The sequence below is a fragment of the Petaurus breviceps genome, unplaced genomic scaffold (assembly GCF_028583685.1).
Source record: "Petaurus breviceps papuanus isolate PSGF00001 unplaced genomic scaffold, PetGlider_PUasm1.0 164, whole genome shotgun sequence".
In the NCBI taxonomy this organism is placed as follows: Eukaryota; Metazoa; Chordata; class Mammalia; order Diprotodontia; family Petauridae; genus Petaurus; species Petaurus breviceps.
In genome coordinates this window covers 11,982,495-11,997,607 of record NW_027185735.1, presented here as the reverse complement: position 1 = coordinate 11,997,607, position 15,113 = coordinate 11,982,495, and the positions used below count along the sequence as shown (strand labels likewise).

General features: G+C 35.4%; 1 protein-coding gene across 1 annotated transcript in view; it reads left to right on the top strand.

Annotated features, from left to right (window-relative positions):
• Positions 1-11,870, top strand: part of SOCS4 (suppressor of cytokine signaling 4) — a 42,139-nt gene extending 30,269 nt beyond the window's left edge. Inside the window, exon 2 of the mRNA XM_069082333.1 lies at positions 4,949-11,870. Within this exon, the coding sequence (XP_068938434.1) occupies positions 5,043-6,353 (1,311 nt within the window). The 5' untranslated portion in view covers positions 4,949-5,042 and the 3' untranslated portion in view covers positions 6,354-11,870. The remainder of the gene's footprint in view (positions 1-4,948) is intronic.
• Positions 11,871-15,113: the final 3,243 nt, after the last annotated feature.

Here is a 15,113-nt window from a genome sequence, read left to right as displayed (position 1 = left end):
GAGTGGGACAATGGTGTTTCCCTGGACAGTAAAGAGGAAGTTGGGAAGGGGAGAGGAGTTAAAGGGAAAAATGAGCTCAGTTAGATATTTTGGATTTAAGATATTTATAGGACATCCAATTCAAGATGACCAATAGGTAGTTGGAGATATAAGGCTGGAGTTTTTGAGAGAAGTTGGAACAGGATAAATAGAACTGAGAATCATGTGCATAGAAGTGATAGTTGAATCCAATATATAAATTATAAATAAACCAATATAAAGGTAGAAAAGAAGGTGACCAGCATAGAGCCTTGTGGAACACCCAAGATTAGTGGCCACAAATTAAATGAAGATCCAGCAAGGAAAACGGAGAGGTAGTTGGACAGATGTGAGGGGCACCAGGAAGTGTTCAAGTGTCAAGAAATCCCAGCTAGAAAAAGGTGATCAACAGTGTCAGAGGCTGAAGAGAAGTCAGGAAGGACTGAGGACTGTCTAAAAGCCATTAGATATAGCAATTAAGAGATTATTTGGAGATAGCACCATCAGTGGAAAAGGTCAGAAGCCAGATTGCAGAAATTTAAGAGGAATTTAAGGTGGAGGCACTGATTGTACGTCCTTCTCAAGGAGTTTGTCCACTAAAGGAAGGAAAGATATAGGATAGAAGCTGGCTGGGATAGTCAGTCAAATGAGACTTTTTTGAGGGTAGGAGAGATGTTAGTGTGTTTATAGGCAGTAGGGAAGCAGTTAATAAAAAGGGAGATCCTGAAGATTTTTGCAAGTGGTGATTAAGGAGACAACCTGGAGAAGATGTGTATCACTTGCGTGTGTAGAACAGTTTACCAAGAAGAAGGGCCAACTCTTCATGTGAGATGAGTGAAGGATGAGATAGTCCCAGAATGCTTCCAAGTTATGTGAGATGGGGAAAAGAGAAAATTCTTGGCAAATGGCTTCAGTTTTTTCAGTGAAATAAGAGGCAAGGTTCTTAGCAGTGTATGGGGAAATGAAAAGGTTTTGAATGGCTGCTGTGGTGGTGAGAAATTACTTTGAATATACAGTTAAATGAAATTGTTTCTCACTTACTTGAGCCTAAGTCTTAAGTGTATGACATTGGTATTAATATTTTTCATCAACAGAAATAATTTTCACCTTGACAATTTAAAATTATTATGCAGAAATAATTTGTAAACTAAATCACTGAGGTTAGAGGCAACTTAATGGGTGTGCTAAAATCAACATAAATATAATCAAAGGGGTGGCTAGGTGGCACAGTGAATAGAGCAATGGCCCTGGAGTCAGGAGGACCTGAGTTCAAATCCAACCTCAGACACTTAACAAAAAACTAGCCCTGTGACCTTGGGCAAGTCACTTAATCCCAATTGCCCTCCTCTCCCCCCCCCCCAAAAAAAAAGAAAAGAAATATAATCCAGTTCCTACATAGGTATTTTATTTTGTGTAATAGGAATTTTTTATTTCCTTTTATCTGTTTTTATCATTTTAGACTCAGGACCTTCTGTAATTTTGACCAAAATCTGTCCCATGGGATGTGAAATTTTACTTAAGGCCTTAATATTTTCTTTGTTTTATGAATTACCATCACCAAATAATTTATCACCCACTGATCAATCTGCTGGTAATAATCCTCTCTGCACTTAGGCTGTTTCCTGAATAACAGAGTCGGTCTTTTGCTGACAGTGTGCCTAGAGGAAGAATCTCAGCTATCCCTGACTTCTTAGCAACATATTCCCATCTTCCTCCTAAAATCAGCCTAAATTTATGAACCCTTTAAATGTAGTTTAATCTGTAACTTGATTTGGTTTGCCCATAAAGACTGTTTAACTAGGTTTGTTTTTGTATGGGATTATGACTGTTTAATTTTGTTCAATTTTTATAACATTGAAGGAAGCATAAGATTTTGGATCTGTCTTTCTCTTAACTTATACAGCCTAAGAGGAATGTACAAGATTGCAGTATGTTAAAGAATTATTTCTCTGTCACTCTGACCTAATTTTGCCTATAATAGGCTTTGTTAGAATTCTAATGATCAGATTTATTGTTTTCTCTGAGGCATGAACCTGTGCTAGAGCATAATAAAACCTAGATTCTTACCTCAATAATTTTAACAGTTACCACATTGAACTTAGAGAGGAGATAGTTCTCCCATAACATTTAACTGATATCTTTATCAGATTCACTTTTTTAAAGTACATAAAAAGCTTAATTGATTCGTATCTGAAACCTAGAACAGAATTCCAAGTTATTATCTATCTATCCATATTCTTCTGAATCTTATCTAACAAAATTAAAATCTTTTTCTCATACTGGGTAAAATTTAATTTTGTCAATTTGTAAAATTACCTTATTTTCAAAAAGATTTTGAGGAGTTGAATAGAAAAGATCAGGTTGAGGCATAGAGCTTTTTCCTCCACAAAATCCCATTCTGATAATCTCATCATGAAGCAGAAGTGACCCTAGGTTATTTACGTAAGCCTATGCCAGCAGCTTGGATAGGTTCTACCCTACTGAAAATACTTCAGGTACATTACCAGCATAAGACTGACTATTATCCAGGAACTAGCCTAAGTACGGAGAGAATTATTGACAGTAGATGATCAATGAGTGATACATTCTTTGGTGATGGTAATCCAAAGAACAAAGGAAAAAATATGACCTTCATTCTCACATAAATTACTATTTCATCAGTGGAGAATGAATACCCACATGAATGAGATTTCAGTTTGTCTTCTCATTCCACTATGTGTTTCTGTAGATTTCATTGTCTCCTAAATCTCTGAAACATTTAATTGCCCAAATACTAATATTCTAGTACCCATCACCTTGGAAAAATAATTAAACAATCAGATTCTCTGAGTTCTATTCTGACTCATTCCACAGGAATGGATATAGCAATACACTGTAGAAAGAAACAAGCTGAAAGACTTTTCCTTGATGATCTAATTTTATTTATGAGAAGACTAGAAGGAAGTAAGCAGTGCCAGATACTTCATTCAGTCTTTCCCTCTGTAAATGTTGCTCAGGCTGACAGGCAACAAAATTTTAATATGACTAATGATTGAAGTCAGTTGGCAAAGCTACTTGGGAAAATTTGCTTGTTACCTCTTCAACATTGCTTACAAGTTGTATTTGGGGAGTTTTATATATTTGGGGGAGATTGTGAGGGGATGTATTTACTAGATTATCACTTGCACTGAGAGACAGACTTAGTAGATAAAGAGTGGACCTTAAAGCCAGGAAGACCTTAGTTCAGGTTCTGCCTCTATGATAGGTAAAGGTAACAGACTCTGGGCAAGTTACATGATCTTTCTTTCACTGTTCTCTCTAAGTAATACTAAAACTTATAAATTATTTTAAAAAGGGGGGGGAGCAGCTAGGTGGCACAATGAATAAAGCACTGGCCCTGGAGTCAGGAGGACCTGAGTTCAAATGCGGCCTCAGACGCTTAACATTTATTAGCCATGTGATCTTGGGCAAATCACTTAACCCCAATTGCCCTGCCTTTCCCCCTGCAAAACCAAAAAAAAAAAGTCACCATTGGTAGAGTTTCCTTACATGGGAGTTCCTTATGCCAGTGAAATCACAGGTCTAGTCCCTATCTCATAATGGTACTTAAATCTTTTCAGAAACTTTCTGGAATTTGAAACATATTGTTCAAGTAACATTTACAGTATCTTGTTAAAATGTTTTAAAACTTTTAAAAATATTTTTTAAATAGTAATGATAAGCAACAGAAAGGGAAGAAAAAATAGAAGGAAGCATATTGAGAAAGTAAGGTATAATTTCAAATAAAAACAAACATAGCTGGATAGAATAAATACTTTGTTATTATACTTATGCCACCAAATGATCACTATAGCCACTATTTTTACCCTATTCTTTGCTGTGGTCTTTTCCAGGTCTACTTCTTTTCCCCTTACTCTACAATGATAGAATCGTCAGTGTTTTCTTTACTTCATCAAATCATATTATTATTGAGAAAATGTAAGGTCATGTACTTATTCAGTAAATATTTATTAAGCTCGTGCTGCAGAATATACTAGGTAATTGGTGGAGATAGAAAGTTTAAATAAGACATAGGACTTGGCTCTCATGAAGCTCACAGGAAATAAAATACAGATAATTATAATCTATAATAGTTCTTGATACATGCATTAGGTAAAGTCTGAGGGAGATACTTATTAGGAAGGATCAGAGAAGAAGGATGGATAGAAATTCAGAGCAAAGGGGAGGAGGGAGGACTTTGCAGGTACAGCAAATAACCTTGGCAAAAACATAAGAAGCAGGGTATGTTTTTTGGGGACAAAAAGTAACCCAATTTTAGTTGGAATTTTAGAATATCAGAGGACTGTAATATAGAATAAGGATGAAAATATAAGCTGGTGCCAGATTGTGGAAGGTCTTGAATTCCAGACAAGGACATTCGAACTTCACTAGATAGACCATAGAGCGAGCTACTAAAGATTTTTGAGCAGAAGACAACATGAGCAGATCAATGCATAAAACAGATGCCTCTTGCTCACTACGTCTTCTAGAGTTCCCTAATATGTATTTAAAGTGAAGGAACATTGAAGATGCATAACATACAAGTAGAAAATATTTGTATTTACATTATGGCTAAAAATAGAAGAGTTTGACTATTACTCAGCTAAACCATTCTCTGAAGTTATTAGTTTGTGAGATAAAAACAATTTGTATATTGTTTATATATATTATAAATCCTGCAGCTGCCCTCACATTCATTCCCTACGCTACATCTATCTTTATAAGAAATGATAATTTAATGATGATAATTAAATGATAATTTAATTCAGTAAACATTTGTTGAGTGCCTACTATGTTCAAGGTTACATAACTGTGTTTTTCACAACTTATTCTCACCAGAAGTTGGTATTTAACATGAACTGTGATGATTATATGACAAATGGTTGATAAACATTTTTGTTTGTTTTTCTAGATACTTCCATAAAGGGCCTAGAAGAAACTTCCTCCTTGAAAGCCTGAAAAACCAGCATGTGTAACACCTGGACTTGTGGATATAGTTTGACAAAATGGCAGAAAATAATACTAAAAATGTAGATGTGAGACCCAAAACCAATCGGAGTAGAAGTGCAGACAGAAAAGATGGTTATGTGTGGAGTGGGAAAAAACTCTCTTGGTCCAAAAAGAATGAGCACTCTTCTGATACTGACACACCAGGTTCCACAGAGAAAGCTGACATCCCTTTAGGGAGCCCAGAGAGGAAGCACAGTTGTTCGTCCATTGAGTTGGATTTAGATCGCTCATGTGGGCACAGATTTTTGGGCCGGTCTCTTAAACAAAAACTGCAAGATGCTATGGGACAGTGCTTTCCCATAAAAAATTGTAGCAGTCGACACTCTCCAGTGCTCCCATCAAAAAGAAAAATTCTTATCAGTGAACTCATGTTAGATAAGTGTCCTTTCCCACCTCAGTCAGAGCTGGCCTTTCGTTGGCATTTAATTAAACAACACACTGCCCCTATAACTCCAAAATCAGATAACCACAGAAGCACAGAATTATCTGAAAGTGATATGAGGGATGTCCAGCTGAAGGAAAGAGGCAACAGGGAAGAAAGTGTAAACTCTTTTTCACAAACTCAGGTTCATCCATGTGACACAACTACTGACAACCATTCACATCGGTGTGATCCAAAGACTGATTCTTTAATGAACCTGGCCTCTAGTAACAGTATAGAAGACAGCGATATGGATTCAGATGATGAAATTTTAACACTTTGCACAAGTTCTAGGAAAAGAAACAAACCAAAATGGGAAACTGATGATGAAATGCTGCAGTTGGAAACACCTCCTAAATACCACACTCAGATAGACTATGTTCACTGTCTGGTTCCAGATCTCCTTCAGATCAATAACAATCCATGTTACTGGGGAGTAATGGATAAATATGCAGCTGAGGCATTACTGGAAGGAAAACCGGAGGGAACCTTTTTACTTCGTGACTCAGCACAGGAAGACTATTTATTCTCTGTTAGTTTTAGACGCTACAGTCGTTCTCTTCATGCTAGGATTGAACAGTGGAATCACAACTTTAGCTTTGACGCACATGATCCTTGTGTCTTCCATTCTCCTGATATTACTGGACTCTTAGAACATTATAAAGACCCAAGCTCTTGTATGTTCTTTGAACCACTGTTATCCACTCCTTTAAATCGGACTTTCCCCTTTTCCCTTCAGCATATATGCAGGACAGTTATTTGTAACTGTACAACCTATGATGGCATTGATACCCTCCCAGTTCCTTCGTCTATGAAATTATATCTGAAGGAATATCACTATAAATCAAAAGTTAGAGTACTGAGGATTGATGTACCAGAACAGTAAGGCCAGGGAGGATTAGTGGTATTTGACTGACCACATAAAAACTCTTTCATGGCTTTTCCAAGTTTTACTTTTCTTTTGCCATTTTGAAATTTTCTACAAGGTTAAAATCGAAATTAACTTGTACCCTAACCTTTATTTCCAGGTACTTTTTTGGGAGGGCTGGTGATACACACTATTGTTTTAATGTTACCCAGTAAGGTTTTATGATAGGTCTTCTGAGGTAGCTTGTAGCAGTTCTTTAGACTTTAAATTTTATTCATTTAAAAATTTTTAATTGGCATATCTACAGACTAGTTTAAATCATCCTATAAATGACAAACTAAAAGTTGAGTGTTTTCTGTTTTACACATTTCTTTAATACTAATGCAGTGCCCACCATATAAAGTATAATTCTTTGTTAATCTAGTTCTGACATTACTATTCCTGTACGTAAAATAGTTTTTCTAGCCTCTTTTTAATTAGTGTTTTCTCCATTCTTCCAGTAAGATGGACCATCTGTTAATATTTAGAACATATTTCAGACTAACATAGCAGACCTTCATAATTTATTAATAATGGTGTTAAAGATGACAGCACACTTACCTGTAGATTAAATGATACATCTGATGGCATAAGAAGCTTAGCCAGCAGCTGTCTGCATAGTTTCCAGTCTGTTTGTTACTATGGATTCCATCATCAATTTTCTCTCTTTCTCACCCTGCATAACTTTCTAGACAGAAGGCTTTTATTTAAGAAGAAAACTTAAGGGGCGGCTAGGTGGCACAGTGAGTAAAGAGCCGGCCCCGAAGTCAGGAGGACCCGAGTTCGGTTCCGGCCTCAGACACTTAACACACACACACAAAAACAACAAGCCGTGTAACCTTGGGCGAGTTACTTAACCCCAATTGCCCTCCAAAAAAAGCAAAAAAAAAAAAAGAATAAAACTTACACTGTATTTTCATTTTGGAGGTTAATTTGAAAAAACTGAATATCAAAGGTTTAACAAACTGAATGAGCTTTATTCTGCCAGTGAGGATGAAGCAAAAAAATATATATTTTAGAGGTATTTTTTACTATTTTAGATATAATAGTACCATTTAGTGTACTTGAAGAGGTCATTTTCTAAGTGTTCTGAAAGAATTAAACAATAGAAATCATTACTTTCTCACTGGAAAGCATAATAAATAGCTATAGTCATATAGTACTGTAGTAATTTTAAAATGAGTCCTCTGACTTCAAGCAGGCAATTCTTTTTTATTAATTCTGTAATATTTAAGGTTTGGGACCACATTCATTTAGGAATTGTTCCTATATAGCCTCATTAGAGAATACCTTGTACCTATTATTTTGTGCTAGATTCTACTCATATAATTGCCACAGATTTTCACTGGGGACCAAATAAGGCATCAAATTCATTTTCCATTATTTTAGATTGGGTTCAAGTCCAAGTTCTGAGAATTAGATAGCAAGGTAATAATGATCAGGGTACTCTGTTGTCTGGTATTTTAAAAGAAAAAAATTGATCTACACATTCCAAATATAATTGTTCCTGTCTTCAAAATTGACTTAAATCTTTAATGTGGCCTTGGGCAGGGAGAGGGAGCCAAAAAAAAATATATTGATGACCATAGTCACTAATTTTAACCCAACCTAAATCATAGTAAACCAGAACTAGCTATGATGGTTAATTTTGGTAATATTTTGAATCTATTATTCCAAGATTAGGAAGCAGTGTATAAATATCATTTGATTCAGGATTGAAGAGAAATATCCTATCAAACAATATTCCATTTAAAGAACTGACAAATTGTGTTTTTATTCAGGCTTTAATATGCATACATATAATTCCTTATTTGTCTTCCAGTGAGTTGGCATTTTGCATTTATTGGCTAATTCATGCAGCCAGTCTATTTCCTTATTTGTGGCTTATTTCTTTTTTTTAGCTTACAGACTAACTCCTTCTTTGGGGTCAAAGAAACTTCAGAAATATCCAAAATGGAACAAATGTTGATCTATAATCAATGTGTCATTTATTTTAAGAGTAACATTTCTGTATTTTATCCTTTTGCTAGGAATACCAATACAGCATCTTTGAATGATAGCTTCAAAATAAAAACGTTAAAGCAATTACCACAAAATCAGAAACCAGAAGAATAACCTTTTAAGATACCTTACAACTAGTGATCTTCATTTTGGCAAGGATCCCTGCACAAATATTTTGCCTTGAAATGAAGAGTTGCTTTCAAAATAACAGGTCTTAACAGTAATAAGGCCAAGAATCAATTTAAATCTGGAGATACATAAATTTACTGTCAAGATAGCCCCTTCCAAATATGTATTGCTTTGGATAAGGGTAGGAAAGTCTGGTTCATTATCTTATATGTATTATGAATTTTTTATCACTATATAAGAAACTTACCCTGCTTACTAGCATAACACTTCTAAATATTCACTTTGGAAAAAGGGAAGGGGGAAAGAAAAGCAAATTGCTGTTCAAAGGGAAGCCTCCTTCCCATCACCAACTTAACTTATCAGAATTTGATAATGAGAATTTCTGTTTCTGTGAAACAATCATTATTTTAAATATTTTTCTTTTAAAAACTTTTTATCAGTGCAGATTAACCTAATTGAAGACTTGCTAAGGGGGAAAAAGCATGGATAGTTTTGTAAGGAAATACAGAATCTAATTCTGTCAAGTCTTTTGTAATGGGTAAAAATTAGTGTGTATTAAGAAGTCATCTAAATAGTTTCATAATTTTGTTTAAACTATGTTGTGACACATTTTTGTGATTTTCCTGTTTCTTCGACATCTTTGTGGTACTAACAAATGTACAACCATAAGTTTACAGTCATTAGTAGCCATGAAATAGTTACCTGCAACAAAAAAAGAACAGGAAAGAGACTGATCCATCCTGACATATTTTGCATATTCCCCCTTTATGTACTTCAAAGTGAGAAGGCATTTAGGAAGTAGTAATCAAAAGTCTTGATACTGCTATGGTAGTGATACAGGCAAGGATGAGGGAGGGATTGGTAGATGCAAAGAATGGCATATTGAAGAGAGAATCCTTTGACTTTGGTGAACATACATTTAACAGACTATCCTGTGTTTAGGCTTCACCTTCAGAATACAAAATCAAAGGAAGTTTATAGATGTATAATTACATGAGTGTAGAGTGTTTTAGGAGAAAAGATTCAGGAAGTTAAATATAAATAATCTGACTAAAAAGTAACCTTGTAAGCATGAGGCAGCTATAGCAGACCATTAAAAGGTACTCCAGAGAAAGCATTTAACGTGGTGGATCTGGGTAGAGCTTATTTGGCAAGGGAACGAAGCTAAAAGAAACAAGATAAAATACTTAAATTAAAAATTTAGGCATTACCTTAGGGAAATCTTGACAGTGAGAGGGAGTTACTTAATCACTAATAGCTCAGCTGGACAAGACACTTAACTCTGGTTTAGGAAGAATCTTTGCCGGAATTCAAACTTGGCTTTCTATCAGTTTTTCAGGACATCCTGAAAAAAAAAAGATTATGCTTCATTATATGCTTTTGAAAAAGGCTGCTCTGGATTTTTAGCTTCTTTGACAAATTGTATGAAACAATCATACATGGTCTTCCTCTAACCACAATGTGCACTTAAATAATTCAAAGAGAGAGTGCTTTAATTTAAAGAGAAACCTAATGGGAAGAAGGTTGAAGGAAGCTTTTAGTCAGCTTTGGGGCTAGAATTATTGATTTGATGATCAATCCTGTGTTCTTTCCTGAATTTGAACTAATGGCCAACTAGTCCAATCAAGTCACTTTCATTTAAAGTTTGAATCTTTGCAAGTAATGTTTTAGTAAGTAGTTAGAATTTTTTTTTATCTGTTTAAAATAGAACAGATGTGGAATACAGGACTTAGTTTTTTGTCACACAAACTCCTCATATTTTTGTCCCTACAAGTAAGATACATATATTATTCATGAGCCAAAAACCATTAGGAGGATAAATCAAATTATCAGCTTCCTGTCTCTCTTTAGTTTAAATCATTTTATAGATCCTATAATAGAAAGACTGCTTCCTTCCTATGGGGAAAATTATGACCTATCTTCTTTCAAAACACACTTCCTTTATCCATTTAAAAATATATTCTCATGTTTTTCTTGTCACTCTTAGTTGTAACCAGAATCTAGTAAGAATCTTTTTATATTGATAAAATCGTGTAGATTTCATTGAAAAATATTCTTTAATTTGGGGTAAAAATTTAAATAAATAAATTTTATAAAAGGGAAAATTGATAGTAACTTTTAAAAAGTTCATATAAGAATGAGCTATCCAAAGTCAAGATTTGAATCTGTTGTTTCTTTTTTCACTTGGAAAAAAATATCCTCCTTAATTTCTCATTCTTACCATATTCAAATCAAAATCATCATCTTATTCCTAAAGATAGCTGAAAGCACACGAATATATTTTTAACTGGGCACACTGGATTATTAAAGAACAAGTACTGTATGATGTCCACAGTATTCATTGTAAGTGGGGCTAAATTTTTTTTGTATCCATGTTGTCATAGCCATGGAAAAGGGTTGAAATTTCAATTTATGGGTTGATTTTTAATATAGATACTGGGCAACCAATAGAAATCTTTTTTAAAAAAAAATACTACTTAACTGTCAAGAATTTGTGCCAATTAGCACGAAAAAGGGAGTTGAGGAAAACAAATCCTAATCCCCACCCCATCTTTACTATGTGATCTTGGTAAACTGAGCTCTTTACTTCTACTTCCTAAGCTACAATGTTAGTCAATACTTACCATCTGGTTTCCTTAATTCTTTGCTGACCTTTTGAACTTCTTAAAAAGTAAATAATGTGTGCAACTGTAAGTTGTAATATGTGTAAGTGGTAACATGATCATAGATGGTCAAAGTATTCCCTGTGTGTTGAGCAAATGGGGAATCATCCATTATTTCTAGACAGGATTTATCTTAATTTGATGATACAAATTAGGACACATTTTAATTTGACTCTGAGGATCCCATTATCACTAAAATAGCAGCTGGTTATACTTAAATTCTTTATTTAGAAGAACAGTAGCAATTTGGTGTCCACATGAGATTTTACAAAGATTCGATTTTTGAAATAATGATGCTCTAACCATCTGATATTTTTAAAATTGGTTATTTAGGGAAATAAAAACAAGGTTGCATTGACTATAGTTGAATGAAACCAGAGCCTTTAGACTTGAGCCACAGTGTAAAAGTCAATCTGTGTTTACTTAAAATCTATGCTGCCTTTTCTAGAATTGGTTATGATTTGAATGATATATGCTTGATGAAGAATATTTAAATAATTACTTCTTTTTAACTATTGTATAGTCTTGTTGGCTGTAGACTATTTATGTTCCCTGTCTTCTACCAAAAGAAATATACTGTATTTCCATTTTGTCTCCTATTCTTGAATAGTTGAATGAGTATTAGATCGTTTTAATGTTTCCTCATAGACAGAAGAGTATTTAAGTAAGTTTTAATTTCTTAATTAAAATTTGGTAAATTTAACCTTTGTATTGTTTGTGTCAGAAAAACCATCACTAATCAGTCAGTAATCATTAAGCTCCTGTTGTGTGCCTGCCACTGTACTGAGGCAAAACACAGTCCTTACCCACAAGGACTTTACTGTCTAATGGTAAAAACTACAAGTAAATATATATGCGCAAAGCAAGCTATATACAGGATAAGAAGGAAATAATTAACAGAGGGAAGGCACTGGAATTAAGAGGGGTTAAGGAATGCTTCTTATAGAAGGTGGAAATGTATTTGGGACTTTAAGAAAACCAGGGAAGTCACTGTTTTCACTACATCTTTAACAAAATGCAGTTGTTAAATGTAGGTCACATGCTTTACATTATAATTTGAGTTTTCTAACTATTTTGATTTTCCATGTTGACACAACTCTTAAGAGGCACTATGTAAAAAGCTGGTGACTTGAGAAAACTGGGATACAAATTCAGTCTCTGCCACTTGGCAGCATTATGAAGATATGCCCTGAAATGTGAACCAGTTTTCTCATCTCTAAAATGTGATGCTTGCACCACTGCTACTTCATAGGACATATGTAAGGTAATAGGATGCTCTTTGCAGACTGTAAAGTGCTGTGCAAACCTAAGCTATAATTATTCTCTTCTCCCTGAGGAATTCTGAACTTCTTAGAGATGGAATTGCAGTATTATGATTCAAGCAAATTAAGCATGTGACCTTATCCAGGTGAAAAGAGTATTGGACCTAGAGACAAAAAAACCCGGATTTGAATCCAGACTTAATTTACTAGCTCTGTGAGCATAATGAGCTTTTTTTCCTTATCTATAAAATAGATCTGTAAGACTACCTGCTTCCCAGAAGAGTTAAGAAGGTACTTTGAAAACCTTAATATGAATATGTTAAGTTCACAAGATATTTTACTTGTGTCGCTTTAGGATGCAGGGGGAGTTTGTACAATATCAATATTATTTGCCTACCCTTGCATTCTCAACCTCACACCTAACAAGACAACTAGCCAAAATACTGAGCAAGACAACTAAACAAAAAAATGGATGAGCATCTACATTATAATCCTAGAGTATATCAGGTACAACAAATCTGGAGTCCAGTAGACAGTCCCCTCAAGTTATTCTATGATCATGTCTATAATGAGGAAATTTAATTTTTTAACATTTAGAAATATAGGTAACTAGGTCTGGCTTCTACATTGACAAGCCAACAAATATTTTTAGGTACATTACGAATTAATTTCAGTAATAATTTATTAAGCACTTACTATGTATGATGTGCTGTGAATTATTTCCTGCCTTCAAGGATCTTAGATGGGTCAGTGTGCAGGTAGAAGATGAGGGGGTGAGGGTAGGGGGTCAAAGGCCAGAAGTTCACAGTGCTCTATGAATATTTGAAGAAGAGAGCATTGGGGTGGCTAGGTGACACAGTGAATAGAGCACTGCCCCTGGAGTCAGAAGGACCTGAGTTCAAATTTGACCTCAGATACTTAACGCAAAAACTAGCCGTGTGACCTTGGGCAAGTCACAACCCCAATTGCCCTCCAAAGAGCAAAAAAAAAATCATTTACAACTGGGAATTGGGACTGGGGCCTGGAGCGGTGTGGGGGACAGGGAAGACAGAGCTCCAGGACAAAGATGGCACATAAAGAAAAAATTCTGAAAGGCAAAGAAGGAATGTATTCTAGGCAAAGGACACATATAACCTGCAGAAAAATACAAGATGAGACAGCATGTCAAGTTCAGAGAAAACATTAATACCATTTACAATATGAAATAAGCTTGAAAAAAAATCAGATTGTTGAAGGCCTTAAATGCCAGACTTGAGAAGGAAATGACCAAGATATGATATACCGTTTGGTAGGTTATTTTGTCAGCAATGTGAAGGACTAAGGAGGGGAGATAGTGAGGCAGGATAAGGAAACTTGCTTTAGTGCAGGCTGAAGGTGAAGAGCTGAACTAGGAAAGATGTAAATGGAGAGAAGATGGATGCTAGATGGGATAGAACTAACTTGATTCATTTTGAAATGACAACTATTTAGATACAGGAGTGAGAAAAGAAAGTTGATTCCCAAGGTTTCACCCTGGATTCTTTGTACTACATATAGAAAATGATTCTGGGTACAGGACAGTACAAAGACAAAGAGTATCCCTGCCCTCCTGTGGCTTACAAACTTAAAATTTCATAAACCAAATATAGGCCTATCCCCTAATAATATTGCCTTGTTTAGTGTCATTATCAAAAATGCTAAAAATAATGTTAGCAATTGAATCCTCCTATAATGTCCTTAAGTCTGTCCTGGAGGGCAAGTGCAACTCTGTCCTGATGACCACTTGGTTCTTTAGTTGGATTGTTAAAGAGCTGTTTAAGCTCTTTTTAGTAAGAGGTTCCTTAAATAGCCATTTCCTTGTCAATGGTAACTACACTCACAAATAAAGGTGTCCAGTTAATGATTTTGCTTAGCTGCTTCTGAAGTACAAAGGAAAAGCTAACTGGAGCAACACCCACCACACACAGTCTAAATAAGTTTTTCCCTGAGAGGAAATGAAAGCAGCTTCAAGATTTGAATTGATTCAGGGGACTGCAAATCTAATCTTGCCATAACTTCCTGGCTGCCTACATAGAAAAGCTCACCGTTATTCAGGGGGCTCCTCAGGCACATCACAATAGCTAATGGGCAGGCGGGGAAGGAAGTGATGCCCAAGTGCTACATCCTTGAAAAATAATTTCTCACATGCTATTTGCTCCTTAAATTTTTTTGATAAATAGTGGGTGAGTGTTACTACCCATAATGGAGAACTGGAAAGTGGATTTATAACCACATGGGTTTCACAACATGGCTTTGGAGCTAGTAGCCAAGGAAATGAGGTAGAGGCTTGATTCCTGTCAAGGTAAGGCAAAAGTTCACCAGTCAAAGCTTGGGATGGTTTCCAGGGCAGTATCCAAGACTCCGCTGAGGAAAATGGCCCTGTGGGGTGGCAGAATGGTTTGGATCTGGTGTCTTGGAAAAATAACTACTAGGGGAACATTCCCTGGTTGTTAATAACCATAAAGAAGCTCGATTGCCACCGCTTTGATGTGTGGAGAAAACCCTCTCCAGAAGGAACTTTGGGTGCAATTCTTAAAACAAGGTACTGATAAGGGGACCATCAGTTGACAATTTATGGGGGTATTGGTAAACCTACCAGGACATCTAACATGGAGATAATAAGGCACTTCAGCCCCACCCAAACCTAAGGTGTCCTCCTGCGGGCT